Below are 24,065 nucleotides of genomic sequence, written 5' to 3' on the forward strand. Positions count from 1 at the left end.
TATAATATTCAGCTTCTCTCTTCCTGGCAAAATGCATAACCTCATTTATCCACATTATATCTTGTCTGCTAAGTTTTTGCCCATTTGCTTAATCTGTCTATAACTCTCCACAGAGACTTTGTGTCATTGTTACCACTTGCCCAGAATGAAGAAAATTAGCAAAGGACAAATGAGTCTATTTGATGTAAATATATAGATACTTTTGCAGTGAATATCATATTTCATGTTTGTTGTTTCAGAAAGTACTGTTCTAAATGATGAAACATATTCTCAGTTTTTAATAATAATTAGTTGATCACCTCTAGCATTTTATAATGTTGATCAGATAATACAGTCTCTGAAATCTTTGAATCTCTTGTTTGCTTTTCTTCTCTTTGCTTTAATCATCTTTTTGTTGGGAGTTAAGTAGAATTGTAGCACTGAAAGGGGCCTTGAATGGTTACAGGGCTTCATATGGATTGGGATTTGTAGGGAAGATATGATGTTCAGTGGGTCTATTTTCATCCCCTCCTCTCCCCTCTCAAATTATTTATGCTCCATGTAATTTTCACTTCAGTGCTCCCTACCCCTGTTCTTCAATAACATTACATTTGACGGTTTCATGATACCTCCGTTGTGCTGCGGAAAGTTCTGCATTTGCACACTTTATGAAATATCCTGCCAGTAAAAAAAATGGCAATGCCCAAATAAGTGCAATAAGTGTGAGCAAAAATGATAGAATGATGTCACTATCAGTGCTGGCAGGGCCACTGTGCATCCATGTTTTGCGCCTGTAATGAGGGTGTTTTCAGGAATACGTTTTGTCCTTCTACTATACCTTGCTGCCGTCACCACCCCAATGTTTCCCTTTAAGTTGCCCTTTAAAGTTTATATTTTACCCAGCCTTTATCTACTTAAAACTTATGGAACACAACACAAAAGCAATAGCAGATATGATTTTCACTTCCAGAATAACGTACCTTCTCTCCTTAAATAAAAATTACAAAAATAAAACTTGTTAATTATGTCTTTTGTTCCAAATTTATAACAGTTAAAGAGTAGTATTCCAGTAGTGGAATTCACTGAGAAGCACTGATTCATCCTTTGAAATTTGATCCATCTCACCTGTTCAGATTCCAGATTTAGCTAACAGAGCTCAAGCTAAAAATATCAAATCCAAGCCCTTGACTTTGGAAGAGGCTGTAAAAACTGGAATGAAGGCATTAAAAGACACAAAAAAAATTTAATAGATTAAATCTAACCATGTAATGAAACCTGTAATTTAAGAATTCATTTTGTTCAAACCCTCATGTCAAGCCCTTGTATATGTCAATTCCTGAATTGATGGTGGATAAAATAGCAACAATTGTGTCTCACAATATGACATCTCAAACACTTAAGTTACCTGTCATGGTACCATCTACCATAGATAAAAAAATTAACTGCAAATGCATAAACGTGCAAATGCATCTGAAATTTCATGTAAACCTAGTAGATAGGTATTTCAATCAACCTGCTTAGACATGTTACAACACTCCCCTGAAGCAGGTGGGGTGTGAAGCAAGATTTTCTGGTCCAGAGGCAGGGACACTACCACCGTACCACAAGTTTCTTTAAACTAGTAGATAAACCTTCCTCAGAACACCGGACCTGAAACGGTTACTCTGATTTTCTCTTCACAGATGCTGCCAGACCTCCTGAGCTTTTCCAGCAACTTCTGTTTTTGTTCCTGATTTACAGCATCCGCAGTTCTCTTGGTTTTGATTGTCAAATCTGTATCAGTTCCTGTCATATTTTCTCTTTTATTTTCTGAAGGCTCAGTTCCAAGGTTGCCTGAAACGTTCTGGAACTTTGAACTAAACATTGAATGTTGGCAAACTATCTAAGTGTAGGTATAATGGTATAATTTTAATTGTCGCCAATATCCAGTGACAGCATTTAGAAAATTGAACAAAATCCACAGCCATCATTCCCTTTCCTGTCTCCAACTCCCTGCTGCATTCCCAGCTGCCCTTCTCCCTTGCATTTTTTTAGTGTCGAGTCTGATGTAAAGAGATTTTGATTGAATTTCTGTATTATTAATGTTTCTGAAAAAACAGGTATTCGGAACTGATGGAGCAAGTAATACAGGGTGGAGGTGAAAAAGCAATTTTGAGGCACACCCAGAGGAATAAAAAACTCCTGGTCCGAGACCGTTTACAATTGCTTCTGGACAAAGGGGAGATCCTGGAGCTGTCTCCTTTTGCTGGCCTGGGAATGCCATATGGAGATATTCCTGCTGCAGGCTGCTTAACTGGTATTAATGTTCAGGTCAAGTTTATTTCAAAAGAATACAGTAACTATCAGTCTGGAAGAAATTTTGTCCTGGGATTTTAAAATGTTATTTTCTCTACAAATATCATTTGGAGTTGCTGATTTCCGGCTTGATCATAAATATTTTTCTGACATTATATAGGATGTCCAGCACAGAAACAGGCTAGTTGAATAGCTTTCTTCCACCCTGGCCAGTTTAATTATATGTTTGTAATCATCTGTTTTCTTTGCCTTCACTAGATCATTAAGCTTCCTTTTAAATGCATCTAGCCATTCATTTCAACCACTCCCTGTTGTAGTGATATTTCTAAAGGAGGGTCTAGGCCTGAAACATCAGCCTTTCTGTTCCTCTGATGCTGCTTGGCCTGCTGTGTTCATCCAACTCTACACCTTGTTATCTCAGATTCTCCAGTATCTGCAGTTCCTACTATCCCTGTCGTAGTGAGTTCCTTATTCTCACCATTCTAGAAAAAGAGGTTTCTTTTGAATTCTTTTTCGAATGCCTTGGTGACTATAATGAATTGATGATTTCTAGTTATGCTCTTCCCCAGAAGAGAAACATTCTGTTTCTCTCCAAGCATTCTATCAAAAGTTTAGGTAGTTTAAATATCTCTATTAGGTCACCCCTCTGCCTTTGTTGAGACACAACCTCTAGATCTTTTCCTGAAATGTATACTTTGGTTTTTCTGCACCTTCTCCAGTGCCTTTATATCATTTTTATAAAATGGCAACTAGAACTGCATGCAGGGCTCCAAGTGTACTCTAACTAAGATTTGATAGAGGTTTAGTACTTCCACCCTACTTTTCAATGTTATTCCTTTGGCAGTAAAACAGAGTGCTTTGTTTTGATGTTGTGGCCTTGCTAACCTTTGCTAGATATTTTAGTAATTGATGTATTGTGCTTCTGGAACCCCTCACTCCTTCTAAGTAATCGTCCAAATTCCTCCTTCCCAAAATGTACTACCTCACATTTATTAGTTGAATTTACATTGTCAATTTTTTGCCCATTCTGCAAATTTATTAATCGTAGAATCATACAGTATAGAAGAAGCCCATCAACCCATCGAGTCTGCATGCAGAAAAACGACTAAATCTACGTGGAACCCACTTTGCAGTATTGGCTTTGCAGTATATGACATTTTCAAGAGCTCATCCAAGCACTTTCTAAAGGTTGTAAAGTTTCCTGACTCAATTGCTCTCCCAAGTAGTGCATTCTAGATCCCCACTACCTTCTGGGTGAAAAAAGGCTTCCTCAACTTCCCTCTAACCCTCCTGCCTTTTAGTTTAAAATTATACCCCCTTGTTACTGATCCTTCAATTAATGGGAACAGCTGCTTTCTATCAACCCTGTTCATGCCCCTCATTACCTTATAATCCTCAATCAGGTCCTCCCTCAGCCTTTTCTGCTTAAAAGAAAACAATCGGCGCTTATCCAGCCTCTCTTCATAGCAAAACTGCTGTCTCCCAGGCAACATCCCAGCGAATCTTCTCTATACACACTCCATTACAATCATATCCTTCCTATAGTGTGGTGACCAGAACTGCACACAGTACTCCAGCTGTGGCCTAACCTGATTTTATAATCTCTGCCCATTTGATAAAGGTAGGTATCCCATATGCCTCCTCAACTACACTATTAACCTGTCTTGTTGACTTCCCAACCACCCCAAGATCTCCCCTTCCTCTGAGCTTTCTAGTGTCCTGCCATTCATTGAGTACTCCCTTGTCTTGTTACTTCTTCCATAGTGTATCACCTCACACTTACTAGGGTTAAGTTCCATCTGCCACTGATCTGCCCAATTTGTCTACATCCTCCTGTGACCTGAGACAACCTTACTCCGTGTTGGCCACCCAGCACAACATCGTGTCATCCACAAACTTTCTTACCATCCTCCTCATCTCCTTTGATATCTTTTCATATATAACACAAATGGTAAGAGACCCAGCACTGACTGCTGTGGTATCCCACTGGATACTGGCCTCCAGTCACGCGGGCAGCGTTCTCCTACCACCCTCTGTCTCCAATCACTAGTTAGCTTTAGATCCAACTTGCCAAGTTATCCTGGATCCCATATGCATTTATCATCATTATCAGTCTCTCATGTGAGATGTAGTCAAACGCTTTGCTGCAATCCAAGTAAACTACATCAACTATACTACCCTCACCTACATACATGGTCACTTCCCCGAAAAATCAAATTTGTTAGGCATGACCTCCCTCTGACAAAGCCATGTTGACCATTCTTGATCAAGTCTCTCCAAGTGGAAATTAATTCTCTCCTTCAGCATTTCTGCCAATAGTTTCCTACCATTGATGTGAAACGTACTAGTCATTCCCTGGTTCATCTCTCCCATCCTTCTTGAAAGTGGAACCAGTCCTCTGGCAACTCCCCTCTGGCCAGAAAGGAATCAGAAATTTGGGTCAGAGTCCCTGTAATTTCTTCCGTCATCTCCCACCGCAGCCTGGCATACAATCATTCAGACCTGGGAATTTTTCCAATCTCAAGCCTGTCAAAACCTCCAACACCTCTTCACCCCCTATATCAAACTGCTCAAAAACTTCACAGTCCTTTTCCTGAATTCTGTACCTACCTCCTCCTCCTCCTGAGTGAAGGCAGCTGTGAAGTTCTCATTTAATACATTACTGATGTCCTCTGGCTTCATGCACAGATTACCGTCTTGATCCCCAATGGGCCCTACTCATACCCTGTTTCTTTTCTTCCCCTTGTTATATTTATAAAAAGAATAACTAGGATTCTCCCTAATTTCACTTACCAGTGTTTTTCCACGGCCCTTCTTTGCTCTTAAGTTCCCTCCTTTTTTTTTTCTATACTCCACTAAGGCCTCTGTTGATTTGCTCCTTTTGTACCTGTCAAAAGCCTCTCATTTCTTTTTTTATCCAGTCTTGAAATATTCTTTGGGGTTCACTTAGCTCAGCTGGCTGGAATGCTGGTTTGCAATGCAGAGTAACGCCAATGAGCAGTAGCTGAAGTTATTATAAAGAACTCTCCTTCTGAACGTCTCCCCTCACCTGAGGCATAACGACCCTTAGTTTAAGCCACCACTAATCTCTCTCTAATGAGAGAACAACTCTATCATCAGTCGGGATTATGATGACTTTACCTTCATTCATAGACATCTAGGGTTCCTTGGACTTGTTGCTACTACATTTCGACATAAAGGGAACATGTTAGGCTTATGCTCTTGTCAATTTCACTTCAATTGCTCCCCACTCCCCTGCAATAGATGTATCTGTGCTGTTTCCAGTCTACCTTGGCCAGATCCTATCTTATTTTAATAAAATCTGCCTTACCCCAATCCAAAACATTTTTTTCTTGCAGACCATCTTTTTCCTTTTTCAAAACAAACTTAAACGTATGGTGTTATGGTTGCTATTGATAAAATTCTCCCCTACTGCCATCTCAAACACTTGTCCAGCTTTGTCCCCAAAAAATAGATCCAGAACTGGACTGTCCCATTTTGGACTTTCTACATGTTGATATATAAAGCTCTCCTGAATGCATTTCAAGAAATCTGCCCCCTCTAAACCCTTTAAGCAATGACCATCTAAATTAATGTTGGAATGTTGAAATCCCCTAACATAGTAACCCTATTACTGTTTTTAACCTCAGTGAATTTGTAACATCCTCTCATAACTTGCTACAGTATTGACTATCCTTTTCTCCCAAATTTGGTGCCATCGCAATTTAGAAATTTTCAGTTCTAAATTATTAATATAAATGATGAACAGCAGTGGTCACAGGACTGATTCTTGAGGAACAGTACTTTTCACTTTCAGCCACTCTAAATAGCTAGCCTTTATTCTTAATTCTTCTCTTAGCTTTCTGTCTTGAAGTTACTTAGCAATCCTTCCTGCCACTTGTTGCTTATGTCCACAGTCTCTGATCTTATTTATTAAACTATTATGGAGCACTTTATCAATGGCCTATAAAATACAGAAACATTACATCTATCATATCAATCTTACAGTGTTGAAAGTATATCATTCAACATTCTAATACAGGAATTCAACATCCACCATCTTTAAACATTCACTTTCTCCACAAGTTGCACTGTAAAAACACACCAAGATTCCATCAACAGTACCTTCCAAATCTGCAACCTCTACTTCCAAGAGGGAGATGGGGACTAAATGCACCAGAGCACCACCACCTGCATGTTCCCATCCAAGCCACACGTCAATCTTAAATGGAATTATATTGCTGTTCCTTACATTGTAACTGGGTCAAAATCCTGGAACTCCCTTCCTGACAGCACTGTGGGTAGATTTCACTGCATGAACCGCAGCAATTAAAGACAGGAGCTCATCATTACCTTCATGAAGATGGTTAAGGATGAGCAACAAATGCTGACCTTGTCAGCGATGCGCACATCTTGTGAAAAAAAATTTAAACAAATATTTTGTGTTGATTTGAAAAATGGTATTTTTCCCTACACGCACATTATAGAATTAACTCCCATCACCGCACATTTGCTTTAATCTTCAAGAGAATACCAGAGATCGCTTATTTTTAAACTTGCAACTGTGTAGCCTTTGGTGCTATATTCACCTCAATACTTCCACAGTTCAACTACTTCCTCACCTCTATCTTTGATATCTTTGTCCAGAGTAATCTTGGATCCTTTGTCAAAATCTCCCAAAGCCTTCCTTCTGCTCTAACCTTAAACGTTGGCTCCCAGTAGCAGCCGTGTGTACCATTGACAAGATTCACTGCAGAAATTCACCAGTGCAACAGCACCTTCCAAAACCACAGCTATTACCATCTAGGGCAACAGGACCACTTGCAAATTTCCCTCTCAGCCACTCACCATCCTGACTTGCAAATATATCGCCATTCCTTCAGTGTCACTGGATCAAAATCCTGGAACTGATTGAACTAACATCAAATGGATAGTAGTGGTTCAAGAAGGCAGCTCACCACAGCCTTCTCAAGGGCAGCTAGAGATGAGCAATAAGTGCTGGCCCAACCAGCGATAACCACATTTCATTAATGAACTTTTAAAAATCCTTCCTGGCCACCATGCTAACTATCATTGTAAATGATCCCTCATTGCAAGTACTTCTCCTAACTTTTCAAAACTGCTGCCACCATCCCCTCCTCAAAGTCCACTCATAGCCTCTGATCTGACAAACTATCATGTAATCTCTAACCCTTGCAACTCCAAAGCTTTTGAATGCGTTATTGCCTTCCAAATATGTGCATATCTTTCTTGCAACTCCCAAGTTAGTCTGTCCAATCTGCTTTCTACTTTTGCCATTTCCCTGAATTTGCTATCTTCAAAAACTTGCGTTACTCAAAAGAAAGAAAAGAAGAGAAATATGCATTTATAAATTTCATGATTTCAGGATGTCTCAAAGCACTGTACAGCCAATTATTTACTTTAAACAGGTAATCATTGTAATAGGAAACCTATGTAAATGTGACCATAAGACGTTTTGTCTCTGTCTGTACTGCTTTTGATACATTGAAATACACAATTCCTTTTCAGTGCCTTTCCTCTGTTGTCAGAGAACTTTTCTATCCTGATTTTACTCCTACCTATCAAACCATAGTACACATTTCCTACATTGGCTTCCTTTCCTGTCCTTGCATCCCCCTTCCAAGACGACCGATTGTGAGTCCCTTCTGAGTCCCTTATTGACTTGTTACAAGCTGTTGACATCATGAATGTGGGATAAAATTTCGCACGTAGACTGCTGACAATCAGTTTGTCCTCTTATCATCTCTCTCAATGTCAGATCACTTTTTCAACATCCACCCCTGGGTTAAACCATAATTTTCCCCAGTTAAACTGGGAAGATGGATGTCATATCTCTGGCTCTCACCACAAGGTCTGCAATCGTGCCACTAATTCCAACCTGACCAGCTGTCATCCTGGGTTGAAGAAAAACTGATTTTTTTTTCCTAGCTTGTTTGAACTTGAGTTGAGCTTTAAACACCAGATCTTCACCACCACAAAGATCACTCATTTTCATCTCTGAAGCATTCATTGATGCCCCTGCATCTGCGGCTGGAATTCTCATTTCTGCTGTTGTTAGTTCCAGGCTCAGTTCCTTTGGTTGGCTTTCCACTCTCCCTTCCAAAACACCAATAGCCCCTCCCCGCATCAATAAACCCAAACTCATTTAAAATCCTGTTCATTCATTATGTCATCCTTGCTGATATATAGTGATTTTCAGTTTCCAATAAAATTCTCCTCCTAAGTTTTAGTTCATTTCATGGTCTCAACCCTCACTTTCTATAACTGTCTTCAATTCTAAATTCTTTGCAAACCCTTGAGTTCTTCCAAATCTGGTCTATTATACAAAACGTCCTTTCTCTTATTTTACTATTGCTGAGTTCTCTTTGACCTGCCTCACTAATTTACTTTGCAAGGCCCAGCTCTTTGGTCATGTTTTTAGTCATTCATCCTAATTTAGGACTCTGTCTGATTATGCCTCCTTAACCGTTACTATATAAATGGAACCATATAAATTTGTTATTGCTGAATTACATGATTCAGTTATTGAGAACAATAAGTAGTAACACTTTCATTTTGTCCTACCTACTTTGCTGGTCTTGTGTATTAGTGATTTTTTTTTTGTATTTCTGGCTTGAAGAGTTTATGTAGAATCATTTTTAGATTCATGGTCACAGTGCCACAGGAGTTAGCTCAGTTGCAAAATAGATAATCTCAGTAACTCCTTCAAACAGTAAAATCAACAGACTTGTGTCGCTTTGGTAATCTGTGTAATCTAAAATGTAATGTTGAAACATGACAGTTAATTTGTGCACAGCATGCTCCTAAAAACAGTAATGTGATAAATTACTGAATTGTCTGGTTTTAGCAGCGTTGGTTGAGGGATAAGTAATGGCCAAGGCATGAAGGAGAAATCCAATATTCTTTGAGACAGAGCTGTGACGTCGCATACATCCACCTAAGAGGACAGATAGGTCTTCAGTTTAATTTCGCGTCCTAAAGATAACAATGAATCTGTTGCTGAATGAAACAAAATATGAAAAGAAGTGCCCAGATGATATCACTATCAAGTATTTAATTTTGATAGGGCAAGTCAAAGGAGGTTGTGTTTTGTTGGCAACTATTTATACTTGGTATAGTAATGTATTTTCTCAAATGCCTTAGTGGGCATTGTTCACTATATTTATTTCAACAGACCAAGTGGCCCCCTGTTCATTTCCTGCACTGATATTTTCTCATCAACCTGTTCAGTGGTGCTATTATATATCTATCTGCTGGAGCAGGTGAGACTTGAACCCAAGTTATTTGGCTCAGAGGTAGGGGCACTACTACAAGAGCCTTCAGTTCTTGGTCTGTGTTGAGTTAACTAACCTCAGGCAGGTGGTGATCCAAGATAAATACGTAAAAAATAGGACTGGATCAGATAGTCCCTTGAGGCTGTTCCACCACTCAATAAAATCATGGCTAAACTTATATTAGCCAATCTTTTCTGCCCTTTTCCTCCTAAACCTTAATTCACTTAATGCCTAAAAATCTATCACTATTACAGATGGCCTTTGCACTTTCAACATAGAGGGGAGAAACAACTGACAATCCTGCTTCTATTTGCTATCCAGTGATCTCTGTAATAAATATGTATGTATGGACACAGGACTATAATATATTCTAATGAGTATGAAACTTTCCTAATTAGATAGTAATTTCATAGATGATAGTGAGAATAATACACTTTTATTTTACCATGCTGATAATGAAATATTTTAAGGACCTTAATGTCAAATTAAATTGAGGCTATTCAAACCAGAACATTAAACAACTAAACAAGTCAGCATTTTCTGATGTAGCCAGGTGCAACTACAAAATATCCAGTACCTTGTATATGTTTTAACAAAGTGCCACATGTTTGAAAATAAACAATAATCTATATTATAAGCAATATTTTAAACTACTGCTGCAAAACACATGGAGAAAGGAAATGAGTAACCAACTAAGCTGAACTAAACAAATAAATCAGACTGCTCCTTAGATCAAAGTCTAACAATTTAAAAAGAACAAACTCCTCAATGTCCTTGCTAAGTTACGAATAATCAATATATATCAGAGTTGCCAGGAGAGAAGCTGTTGCAATCAGTGTAAAATGATAAGCAGGCCTGTATCTCTAAAATAAAAATTTTCTGGCTGTCTAGCCTGTGAATATCAAACTAAGAAGAGCTTCCCTCTTACTAAAACACATATTGACAATGCCAATACTTGTAAAAATGTGAATGTTTAATTGAACTTAGATAATTCTGAGCTCAGTGTTAGTGAGGTCAAACTTCAATATAAAATGAGACCACTTCCTTTGATTTCAATTTTCTGTTCTGAAGTAACTGATTCACATTAAATGTAACTGGTAACTCCCCTAAGGGACTGTTTAACATCATGTGAACCTGGACAATGGGCAACAGCAAATGATTAGAGGAGAAACTATGATACAAGCTTTATTCTTGTTCTTGCCCTTGCATTTGTACTTATGTCACTGAATCACAAACAGTACATGGTGCTTGGTTTATTTTATTTCCTCTCAGTTTAGCCCAGAATCTCATGATTTTAAATTATCCATCAGATTATTGCAAATTTATTTCAGAATTAATGATTGTGATTGAATGTCAATATTTAATTCTGTGTTCTTTGTTATCTTTACACTATCTGTTTAGGAGTAGGTAAAATCAGTGATGTCTGGTGTGTATTCATTGCTAATGATGCAACAATCAAAGGAGGGACAGCCTACCCAATCACAGTGAAGAAGCAGCTGAGAGCCCAGGACATTGCAATTCAAAATGGGCTGCCTTGCATTTACTTGGTGGATAGTGGGGGAGCATTTTTACCACTTCAGGTAACAGTAGAGCACTTCACATAGGAACCTTTACAAGCCAATCACAAGATTACAATGATATTGCGTGCACTTTACTGAATTCACTGAAGTCTCTTGTTTCTTCTTTGTAACATATTCTGAAGAACTAACTTCTTTGTCACAGATTGTAGTATTTTGCTTGAGGTCATTGCACCACAGAGTACCAGGATGAAGCAAGTCCCAAATATGCCCCTCCGGCAGTTTTCGGGTGAATGCCAACCAATTCCCCATATTTGTGGGTCATAGTGCCAATGTTAGAAAAAGATGAGTGTGTTGTATGGAAAGGTATTCTTGTAGAACTGATTTAAAGTGCAGAACATGAAGTATGAGTACTTTCACCTTCTTGTGGAAATAGTTCTGTTCGTTGTAATAATCCTTCCCTTTCCTCAATGACAGTATAAGAACAGGGACCAGTGCTGAATTCTCACAATGTTATTTGACCTTTGAGACAAAGATGATCATGTTCATCATCGAACATTCGATAACACTCCAATGGGAGCATACGTGATTGCTAAGGCCGAACTGCACCCGCAAGGCTACAAATAGGAGAGGATACTGGAGACAATAAGATTTAGACCAGCTACTGGCTCAGGCTTTCTTCTCCTTGTGTTTTCTCTCTGCCACTTGCGTGTGTTTATTTTTGAAGGAGTCCATGCCCATTTCTATTTGTTACAGCAAATGCTATGATCTCTGGTGAGCTTCTTCCATAACTTGGGTTCAATGTGTAACCTTATGTAAAGCCTTCAGAGTGTACTTAGAGTTTCCTTTGACCACCATGAGAGTGTGCCCCACATTCAATCCCTCCACAAAAAATGTACTTTGATAAGCGAGTGTCAGGCATTCTGGTTGCATGACCAGCCCAAATCAGTAATGACTGTCTCAGTATGTTGTGATGCTTGGCATGCTAACTCAAGTGAGCTCGTCAGTGTCTGGTATTTTGTCCTGCTATGCAATCTTCAGAATCTTCTGGAAGACCGGTGAAGTGAAAATCATTGAGCTTTTTAGCATGATGCTGGTACGCATTCCACAGTCCAAGTCTTACATCCGCACAGCAGAGTGGGCAAGACTTGTTACTCTATGGAATTTCAGTTTTTTTTGACAGAGCTGCTCTTCTTTGCTTCCAGATTGATGTTTAAATTCTGTTAAAGGCTACTCTTGCGTTAACAATTCTTGCATCTTGTATTTTACATAGATGGCTGAAGAGAATGTATTGCTAAATTAAGTAAACTTAACTGCTTCTGACAGACTCTAACCATATGCAGAAACCTAGAGCTCATGATAGGGCCTTCTTAGAGCAGGCTGGTACATTACTTCAGTTTTGATGATAAGGCCAAGACATTGGAGAACAAGTGCATGCCATTCAGCATCACCAGCTCTGATCTCGCAGCTAGTTCACAGTCATTAGCAAATAAGAAATTGTCAAATGTGACCTTTGGGACTTTTGGTTTTTTCCTCGAGTTGTCTCAGATTGAGTAACTTTCTATCCATATAATAGTTGACTTGATACCAAGATCACCATCAAGGAAGACATTTAGAGAACATGGTGAAGAAAACATTTTCTGAAATGGGTTGGTGCTAGCACGCATCTTTGTTTAACTTCTTCAGTGACTGAGAGTGGGTCAGAGGACTCACCATGATTTGGGACACGCATAAGCATGCCATCATGGAATTGTCACACCATTGTGATGAATTTTCCCAAGGCCTTCCAAAGGTGCTTATGGCTGACTGTGTTACAGGCCTTTACAAAGTCAAGAAGAGTAGTGTAGACGTGCATGTTCTATTCTTGGTATTTTTCCTGGAGCTGTCTAGCTGTAGGTACCATGTCAGTTGTTGCTCAGTTTTTTTTTTTTTTTTTTGAAACCACAGTGACCATCTGGCTACAGATCCTGATCAAAATGTTCCATTCGGTAGTCCAAAAGGTTTGTGGCAATATATTTGCTCCAACGGAAAGGAATGACATTCCCTGACTGTCACTAGACTGGAGAGTTGCTTACTGCTTGTACAGGTCAACATGTTTGTATTCTTATGAAATAATTCCTTGCTTGCACATAGACTTAAATAGTTCATTGATTTTCTTGACAAGCATTGACCTTCGATCTTTTCAACATTAGCTGGGATGGCATCACCTGCTTGAATTATCCTGCTAGATTGATGTTTGATAACTCTCATTGTTTCTCACAGTATAAGATCATCATCAAGACATCAATTAATGAAAACCTGCAGCAGCCTCTTGATTGCCTTATCATTGGTGGATGAAGGCACATTGAGGATGTAGTTAAAGTGCTCTAATCAACTTCTTGGAATTTGGACTTTTTATGTGAACACCAGTGCCACCATGTCAACAAAGATTTGTGGTGAATTAGTAAACAAGTGCTCAAAGACATACTTCAAAACATTGGAGAGATCTGTTCTAGTCATTGGCAGTGGCATTTGGGTAAAATTCATCTATTTTCTTATTCAGTCAAGCGTCTTGTGTCTATCTGAGCTTGCACTGAGCAGTTCTGGGATGTTTCAGTAGGCATCCTGCTTGGACAGTGATGACTTGTAATTGAACAAAAGCCTATAGTGATATTGTTTCTCTAGCAGTAACTTCTGGATCACCTCTTTTTTTTTTTTTTTTGATGCAGTTCTTTTTACGCACAAGGTGGTAGGTGCCTGGAACGCTCTTCCAGGCGAGGTGATAGAAGCAAATATGGTAGTGACATTTTAAGAGGCGTTTAGATAGGCCTATGAACAGAAAGGGAATAGAGGGATTTGGACCATGAGTAGACAAATGGGATTTGCATCATGGTTGGCACAGACATGCTGGGCTGAAGGGCTGAAATTCTATAGAGTAACAGTCTTGCCTACTTTGCTGTACAGACGTAAGACTTGGACTGTGGAATGTGTACCAGCATTATGCCAAAAAGCTAGTGATTTTTCACTTCAACTGTCTTCCAGAAGATTCTGAAGATTGGATGGCAGGACAAAATACCAGATACTGAGATGCTCACCTGAGTTGGCATGCCAAGTATCATATTGAGACAGTCCCAACTGAATTGGGCTGGTCGTGCAGCCAGAATGCCTGACTCTCGCTTATCCAAGTAAATTTTCTACGGAAAGATTGAATCTAGGGTGCACTCTCATGGTGGTCAAAGGAAACATAGAAAAAAGGTGCAGGAGTCTGCACCACCATTCAATATGATTGTGGCTGATCATGCTGTACTGATCTATGTGAAGTGATCTTAATGTTTAAGAGAAGATTGAAGAGCAGTGGAGCAGACTGTCTCCCTGGAGATTATCTAATCCTCCTCGATGTAGTGAGTGTCCTTTTCATTGCACACAAGTGACTCCGAGAGATTCTTTCATGACTGCCTACTTGAGCCTTGAGACACGGAGATGCTTTTGGATCTTAGATTTGAAATATCAGAGTGGTGGTCGGCACTGTACATGTGTTTCACACACATTCTTTCTGCCCTAACACCTGTTAATGTCATAGTCAATTGGATGTCAATGCATGGATACAGTTAGAGGTGTATCCAAGATGCATTGTTGCAATTAAGGAGGTGGAAAATTGTGTCGGTATGAAGAACTCCTACTTAGTGCACATTTTCAGCATGAGAAGACCATTGCTGTTTGACCTCCTAACTCATTTATTTTCAGTGATCTCCATCAATGTTGAAATCTACAAAACTGCTAAATTTATTTGATTTTATTGCTGTATCGAAGAGTGGAGGTCTTCAGATAAATTTATCCTTGACTTCAAAGGGATTGGATTTGATGGTGGTATACACCTGGATGAGAATTGATTGTCTGTCGCCATGCAGGGGTGTTTGAGTACCATCAGACAATCATTACTCCGTGGGAGAGAAAGATGGGTAATGACAGCTTTCCTTTTTCACATTCTTCTTGCCATTCTCATTTTCACAGTCTCTCCAAAAAAATGCATAACCCACACAAATTTCCTTAAGCTGGCTCTCCTCAGATAGATGAGTCTTGCTCAGGGCAGCACTCAGAACATTGTACCTCATCAGCTTTCTACTGATGAACAGTTATTCTTTCAGATCTGTTGAGCTGCTTATGTTGGTAGGGTCCCCACCAGTTGTGGCCTGTTGGCTAGAGTAAGTAAAGCCTGGAATGTCTTTGTAATACATTGAGAGTTTGATAATAAGATTACAATTGTGCATGGGAGCATATATACTAAAATTGTACCTGTGCCTCTCTCAGGCAGATATATTTCCTGATAAGAACCATGGCGGTCGAATGTTCTACAATGAAGCAATAATGTCTGCAATGGGCATTCCTCAGGTAGCGGAAAATTTTTCTTCCTGTCCTTCTATTATTAAGATTAATGATCTGTGAATCTCAAATGCATTAGTAGGGTAAGAGACCATAGTAGTTATCCTTTTGACATCAGGTATTAGGGTGATTACTTCAAAGTAGGGGCCTGGAAATCCCTTGAAATTAGGAGTATGATAGAACCAGAGAAATCTATGCAGCCATTCAGGGACCTGGAGATAGGGGCTACTTCATCTCTTCATTATCCAAAAACAAAATTCCATATGCTTATCTCTTCTCGGCAGTTGGTTTTTCCCACTGTCAAGCAGCAAACGCAACATCTTCCTCTTGGCTCGATGTCACTATTACATTATGGCACTGATGACGTGGTGAGGCTATTTTATCTGTTGAATAAGTTCCCCCACCTGCCTTTACAGGAATTTTGACAAAATTTCTGCTGTTAATGATAATGAAGGGGAACAGGCTGGTAATGTGACTTTCATGATAGTAACCTATTGCCTGATCCTTCCTAAGCATGGGTTGGGGTTAAAGCTGAGGCTTTAAATTGGCGTGAAATTGCTCCTTGACAGTAGCACAAAACAGACAATAACAAATTTCCAGCCTCTTTTACACCTGATTTTCTTTCCTGTAATATTAATGTAAACTTTGTCAAATTGCTATTGGTATAGACCAATCTCACCCTCTATTTCTTCTGGAAATTATGGAACAAAACATTCAGAAAAGCAGAAAACAAATGGGAATAAAATAAGAAGCCTTTACTTTTGAAAAAATAAGTATTTACTTTCTGTCTCAGCTATTTACTGAATTCAGCGCTGAAATGTCAGCATTTCGTTGTGTTTTCTAGGTAGCAGTTGTGTGTGGCTCATGCACCGCTGGTGGCGCGTATATCCCAACAATGGCAGAAGAAACCGTGATGGTGGACAGGATCGGGACAATATTCCTTGCTGGACCCCCACTTGTCAAAGCAGCAACCGGGGAAGATGTTAGTCCTGAAGAACTGGGGGGTGCAACTCTGCATGCAAAGTAAGTACTTGAAATTATCATAATAGGATGGAAATCATTATTCTAAATGGCACAAAATGTTTATTTTTGTGTGTCCAAGCATTCTTGAAGATATGGGCTAACTGCTTTAATTGCAGATTCAGGTATTCAGCAGATGCTAGATTTTCATATTAGTCTACTGTCAAAATAATTAGATCCTAAGAAACAGGAGCAGGAGGACGCTATTCAGCTCAATAAATCTGCTTCATTGATGATCTGATTGTAGCCAGCTGTCTGTCCCCTGTAACCTTTAGTTCCCTTGATACAATGTCCTCTGCTCTCTGGGGAAGAGAAAGCCAAAGACTGACCACTCTCTGAGAGAAGAAATTGCCTCACTTGTGCATCTTAAATTCACAAATGGAGTATAATGTGGGAAAATATGAGGTTGAACACTTGTCCCATGTACCGAAGTACAGTGAAAAGCTTTGTTTATGAGCAGTACAGACCGGTCATAATAAGCAAGGATATACAGATCAAAAAGACTTAGAGGCATACAGGTTACATTGCACAAGGTGTATGCTAGGCGAGATCAACGCTAGCAAGATCAGCATTGTTTGAAGCTAGAGAACCCATTCATCAGTCTAATAACAGTTGGGAAGAAGCTGTTGCTGAACCTGCTCGTGCATGTGTTCAGGCTTCTGTGCTTTCTGCCTGACGGAAGAGGTTGTAGGAGATCATTACTGAGGTGCGATGGGTCTTTGATGATATTGGCAGCCTTTCCGCGGCATCGAGCCATGTAAATGGAGTCTATGGATGGAAGGTTGGCTTCCGTGATGATCTGGGCTGTGCACACCACATTTTTGTAATTTCTTACGTTCCTGGGCAAAGCAGTTGCCACACCATGCCGTTCTTCACCTGGACAGTATGCTTTCAATGGTGCATCTGTAGAAGTTGGTGAGGGTCCTTGTAGATGTGTCAAATTTCCTGAGCTGCCTGAGAAAGAAGGGGCGTTGTTGTGCCTTCTTGACTGTCACATCTGTGTGGGAAGCCCAGGACAGGTTGTTGATTATCGTCACTCTGCAGAACTTGATGCTCTCCACCCTCTCCACCTCAATTCCATTGATGTAGATGGGGGTGTGTTCTCCTGCTTTCTTTCTGAAGTCAATTATCAGTTCTTTAGTTTTGCAGATGTTGAGAGGGAGGTGGTTTTCATTGCATCAAGCCACCATTTATCTTCCTTCTGTATTTTGACTCATCGTTATCATACATCTGTCCCACTGAGGTGGTATTGTCAGTGGACTTATAGATGACATTTGTTCGGAATTTGGCAACACAGTGGTGGGTGTACAGGGAGTACAGCAGGGGGCTGAGGACATATCCTGGGTGGAGGCTGCAGTGTTGAGTGTTATTGAGGAGGAGACGCAGTTACTTGTGTTCACTGATTATGCTCTGTGGGTCATAAAGCTGAGGATCTAGTTGCAGAGGGCAGAGCCGAGACCAAGGTCACAGAGTTTTGTGATCAGTCTGGAGGGGATAATGGTGTTGACTACCTCTTTTTGTCTTCAATGAGCAGGAGTTTGATAGGTGTCTTTGTTGTCCAGAGGTTCCAGGAATGAGTGCAGGGCTAGGGATATGGCAAGTGTTGTGGACCTGTTACGTTGGTAGGCAAATTGTTGGGGATTGAGGCAGGCCGGGAGACTAGAGTTGATGTGGGCCATGACCAGCCTCTTGAAGCACTTCATGATTATTGAGGTCAGAGCCACTGGTGGTAGTCATTAAGGAACGTTGCATGTGCTTTCTTAGGTACGGGATGATGTTGGTCTTCTTGAAGTAGGTGGGGACTTTGGCGATGTCGGCGAATCCCTCTGTCAGATGGTCCGCAAAGGATCCGAGTGTTTGGCTGGGGCCACTGTCCGGGTGTGCCGCTTTCCTTGGGTTGACTCTCAGGAAGACAGAGAGCCTGCAGTAACAAAGGGATGTCGTTGTCCTTGTACTTGAATTATAAAGTTAACTTGCCGTTATAACAAGTGTAGGAGCGAGATTCCGCTGACTGGGGGCAAAGACTCAGGATGCAGACCGGTGCAGGCACGTAGTGGATCTTTATTCAAGCAAAAACCGGTTAGTGCAGGGAGATGGCCAAAGGATCTTCCCCGAATCTGGCTTCAACATGAGGATGCAGTTACCCCCTTAATCTTCAACACAGATCAGAAGAGAGATCAATGACACACTCTGATTTTTACAGTTAAAAAGCAGTATTTTTATACATTTTGTGTACAGTAATCATACGCAATGTAATTGCTGTACCCTCCCCTTCTGTGGGACCAATCCTGTAAATCACCTGATCAATGATGAACATTAGTATAGACAACTGTAGGCTCTTAGTTTTTTTATGATGTTTAACAATTATTATAATCTCTGGACCTTGGGATCTTTCTGTGTTGCATTTCAAAGTTACTGGCTGTCCTCTTTTCGGCCTGCCCTTCATTCTTTATCTCTAAGGACAGTTTGAATTCTATTGTCCATTGCATTGGCTGTCTCTTGTCAAATTCCATTATCCATTTTTATATAAAAAGTTGATTGTCTTATAAAACTCATAATATTAATAAAAATTATAACTTTTATGATTATTTTCTATTGTTAATATTTTTTAGCTAATCAGACAAGATATGCCAGGCATCTCTTTAATGTTTTCCCTTAATGCATTCATTATGAAGTTTTAAATCTATTTCTGTGATTATTTAAAGAATCTTTGACTAGAACTTATTAATATTGTAAATAGTTTCAACGAGACAGCTAATTTCTGCAAAATAACTTGAGCTGCTGTTTTTTATGGCTGAACACATCCTTAATGAGACTGGAATTAATTACTTGTTGTGATTTTTTTCAAAGTTTTTAAGTTACAATTTCATTATTTCTTCAGTGTTTCATTTCAAAAAGAACATTTGGAAGATTTGTACTTTCTTTATCACTGTGTTTGTATTCTTTGGGATCTTGCCATTCAGATAATGCTTTCTTTTGCCTTAGACTAATTTCCTTCTAAAAGGCCCATTGTTGTTACTTATGCTGAAGCAAGCTTTTTTAAAGTCTGGCCATTTTGTGGCTTTTAAATTCCAGCCATTTTGTATCTCTTAAAAACAGGCAGCTCCAACAGTTCTCTCCTTTGGTCCTTGGCCAGATTATGATCGTAGGGACATTATTAACGAAAGGTCCACAGCAAAATCACAAAAAGTTCATACCAATGTCTTTACGCTCATCAGCAAAAGTCTGAGCCCATGAGTGTAGTCTTCTTTCGGCAGTGGCACATTCACAATCCCTTTCTCGTCATTCATTTGAGCTGGTTATTTTCTCGACATTCTACCGGTAATCGGTCTTAATGTTATGTAGCAGGGTGACCTTGGTCCGTGGTTCTTCCACAGTCATCTTTTTCATTATTTAGCTATTAGACACTTGAGGAACCAATAAATAAGATAACATGGGCATAGTATGACAATGAAAATTACTGTTCCTGGGACAATGGATGTCCCCAGGGATCCCAGCCATCCTGCTGCCTAACTCCGAAGGGTTGAAGGTGGGCCTTGTTTGAGTTTGATCATTAGGAATGTGATCAGCCAAATCAGTAATTTCCTCAGAATTGTCTGGGATGTACATGCAGCACTTCTTGCCAATGAATGCACACGTACCTCCTTTTTCTGCTAGTAGGCAGTCAAGGGCCATCCTATTCTGTAATGCTGTGGGTTGGATGGCAACCATCTCTGCATTAATCTTAACAAGGGCCTGAGAAGTATCATTTGCTACCTGTTCAAGGAAAGCTGCTATATTGATAGATTCCCTAGTTAGCTTGATACACCGTACCAGGGTAACAAGATGGCAAAGAACCTTTCCATTTCTGTAATGGCACATTTGTGCTGTCTGACTGATCCCTCCAGGAGGGATGACATATGGTGTACAAATGGCACCACGTAACTTGTGTAACGTGACCCTGTCCAAGATGGTGATAGCCAGGTGTAAGCTTTGTGCCCACACACAAACTAGGTGCTGTTGTTTGGGATAAACTTAGTTAAATAGTCAGAACGCCAGATGTAATTAAAGGTTCTGGCTGACGTGAGGTTAGTAAAATTAAATTTAGATGTAAGCAAAGTGACATTAAAATACTGAGTGCAGCTACTCTGACCTGCAGACCACCCCCTTTTCTTAGATCCAACAAAACAAATAGAGGTAACTGTTTTTCTACCCTTGATGTGTTGGTAATGGTAACAAATAGTGGTATATGGGAGGTATTGAATTGGAGTTGGTACCAACTTTTAAAAGCAGAAAAGCTGTACCCTGCTGATTCGTGCTTATCTTGGGTACTACTCCTGTCCACCCAATGTATCCCATTCTTCGTAGAAGGTTTACCAGTCGCAAAACTCCAGTCTTTAAGGATTTGTTCAGGCAAGTGATCCATTCAACCACTTCAGATACATTAAAAGGAATAGGTCTCAGAGGGATACTGCTCTTTGAATGTGCCTGTCAGCCTCTAATGGGATCAAAATTGGAAGGAGCCCACAGAGGATTAGTGTTTTCATGCTTATGCTAATATCAACAATATACTTTATTACAGTCACTGTGCAATCACGTAACATATTTACACGCAATTTAATCTATTCTGGCTGCCGTCCTGGGTTGAGGATCCTGTTCCTGTTGCATGTAGGCTCTATTCGTTGAAGACCCTTTAAAACCTGCATAAGGGAGAGATGAGAGCGGGAGAATAGCAGACTAGCAGGCTGGACTGTCGTACTATTAATGGCTATATATCTTCAGCTGAGTAGGATGTCTTAATTTACCAATTCTATTTTCATTAACAAGTGCACTCCTGTTACCTATTAATATTACTTTGGGTTTATTTTTAATCCAGAAGTTTTGACAGTTTTTAATACTTGCAGTGCTGTCCTATAGTGTTTTCTTCAGTAGGAGAGGTTCAGTAGTAGTAGGGGAGGCGATGGCCTAGTGGTATTATCGCTGGGCTGTTAATCCAGAGACGAGACAACATTCTGGGGACCTGGTTCGAATCCTGCCATGGCAGATGGTGGAATTTGAATTCAATAAATATCTGGAATTAAAAATCTAATCTGTGAATCCATTGTCAACTGTTGAAAAAACCCATCTGGTTCACTAATGTCCTTTAGGGAAGGAAACTGCCATCCTTACCTGGTCTGGCCTACATGTGACTCCAAACCCACAGCAATGTGGTTGACTCTGAACTGCCCTCTGGGCAATTAGGGATGGGCAATAAATTCCCAGCGACGCCGTCATCCCATGAATGAATAAAAAGAAATGTCATCTATGTATTATAATATTACACATTCTGTTTTGGGAACTTTTGCAATTACATCTGCCAATGCCTAGTGGAATATAGCAGGGCTAATGTGAAACCCTTGTGGAAGTTTTGTCCAGGTGCACTGTCTGTTGCCTGCGGTAAAGGCAAATTTATACTGGTGTTTGGGGCCTATATTCACATTTGCTATGTCTAGGACCATAAAGATCGTGGCTTCTGACCCTATGTTGTTTATTATAGTGTTGGGATCAGTCACAATAGGCATCCTGTTATCTGCATATTTGTTTAGACTGGTTTAGTCAATTGTCAGGCTGTATGATCTGTCGGATTTTTTTTCACTGGCCAAATTGGGGAGTTAGTGGTGGAACAGGTTTCTTTTATTATTCCTTGTTTCTCCAAATCTTTCACAATCTCTTTAACTTCCTAAATGACTTCAGGTCTGATGGGGTACTGTCTTTTAGGTGGGTGTACTTCCCCCACGTGTTTCAATTGGTTTTATGTCAAGTCTGCCACAGTTGGTTTTGTTGGTTGCCCATAATTTGGGGCACATCATTGCCAACTTGCGATAGGCGTTCTCGGGATTCTATTCCCACTCTATTGTGGCAGCACAGATACTTTTAAGGAGGCATGCAATCCTTGACTTTCTAAGTTTAAACTGGTGAGGCCATTTAATTTTGGCTTCTCGCACATCAATTATGGCTCCAAATTATTTCAATAAATCTATCCCCAGTACACACCCTTCAGCATTTTTGCACACACAAATATGTGCATTAATTACACAATCAGCAGTTTTTATTTCAATCAGTTGGCTGAGAGTGGCTGGTTGAGTCCCACAGCTCGCTCCATGTATTTTTAAGATTTTACTTTCTAATGGTAAATCCAAATATATAGCAAAGATGGAGCCTCCAGTGTCTATTAACATACTGCACTGCTGGCCCCCTAACATCACGTTTATATACACCTGGCTATTCCCTTTCCTTTGACCGAGGGTCACTATCCGTCACTTGTCCATGATTAGTTTCTGCAACTCTGCTGCTGTGAGTTGTATGATAGTCTGCGCACTGTTGTTGCCATTGGCAACCAGCTGAGGTTTCCTCTGCATCTGTTTATATTCTTGTCCCTGCATGCCTTCATGTCAGAACCAAGAGTTCTCACATTTCTTATTGGGACGGTTCTTGGCGAAATGCCTGTTTTTATTGCACACGGAACACACTTCCCTTTTCTTTTGTGACCCATCAGCTCCTTGTCTTTGTGTGTTTCCTGTAACAACTGCTGCTAGCTTCCTAACATTTCCTTGCTCATAACCCAATTAGGTATTTTTCTTAATTTGTGTTTGTTATTTTTTATCCTCCAGTTCTATTTACAGATCACTTCACCCAGTAGCAGTAAAATAACATCATACGTGGATTCAAAATTTCTAAGCAAGTATCCATCCATTCCACATCAAGCAGAATGGGTTAATTAGTATTCTACTGTGGAAAAAGGGGGAGAGGGGAGTAAACGCTTGCACGTAATTGTGTCATCTGTCGCTGCTGCTCCTGCAAAATAAATGTTATGCTTTAGGAAAAAGTCCACCTCCTTTGTTAAATTCTCCTTTCCTAATTCCTTGATCAGCTTTCTCAGATTTTAGAATATGCCATCAGAATTTTGTTCAAGGAGAATTGTATTTCTAAGGTTCCAAATTTCCTATTTTTGTTTGCATTCTCTCACACCAAAGTACCTTTACAATGAGTAAATCTTATCATCCGGAATTAAAGATTCACTTGTATTAGAACGGTATTTGAAGTTCACCCTGCCCAGAAAGTGAAATTCCAAAAGTGGTAATTTCTGGAATTAAAATTTACCCAAATCCAAACACCGAGCCAATTCTGAAAGGTGAATTTTTTTATCAAGCTTTATGAACCAACCTTTTAAAGCAACATTTCGTCGCAGATTTCCATTATGCGCAACCATTGATAGTTTCTTAAATGGATGTTACATTAACCATACATGTTCCCTACTGGCTCACGCACGGCACATATCACACTTTTAAATCACCAAACATTCCCAAAATGCAAACTAACTTCAGGGCACCCCAGATTTTTGAGCTCCAGGGAATAAAAACACACAAATTGCACAGGAATAGTTGGAACTGCAGATGCTGGAGAATCTGAGACAACAAGGCGTAGAGCTGGATGAACGCAGCAGGCCAAGCGGCATCATAGGAGCACGAAGGCTGACGTTTCGGGCCTAGACCCTTCTTCAGAAATGGGGGAGGGGAAGGGGGTTCTGAAATAAATAGGGAGAGAGGGGGAGGCGGATAGAGGAGAAGATAGGTGGACAGGA

General features: G+C 40.0%; 1 protein-coding gene across 2 annotated transcripts in view; it reads left to right on the forward strand.

The window, feature by feature from the left end:
- si:ch211-198n5.11 (methylcrotonoyl-coenzyme A carboxylase 2) overlaps positions 1-24,065 on the forward strand; it is a 77,478-nt gene that overhangs the window by 11,608 nt on the left and 41,805 nt on the right. The window contains exons 3-6 of one of the 2 annotated variants that reach the window (XM_020534703.2): positions 2,079-2,275; positions 10,971-11,149; positions 15,374-15,454; positions 16,290-16,468. In XM_020534703.2, coding sequence (XP_020390292.1) covers positions 2,079-2,275; positions 10,971-11,149; positions 15,374-15,454; positions 16,290-16,468 — 636 coding nt within the window. The remainder of the gene's footprint in view (positions 1-2,078; positions 2,276-10,970; positions 11,150-15,373; positions 15,455-16,289; positions 16,469-24,065) is intronic. The other variant, XM_048601886.1, reaches the window with a different exon arrangement.

Source organism: Rhincodon typus, chromosome 10, assembly GCF_021869965.1.
Source record: "Rhincodon typus isolate 14 chromosome 10, sRhiTyp1.1, whole genome shotgun sequence".
NCBI lineage: Eukaryota > Metazoa > Chordata > Chondrichthyes > Orectolobiformes > Rhincodontidae > Rhincodon > Rhincodon typus.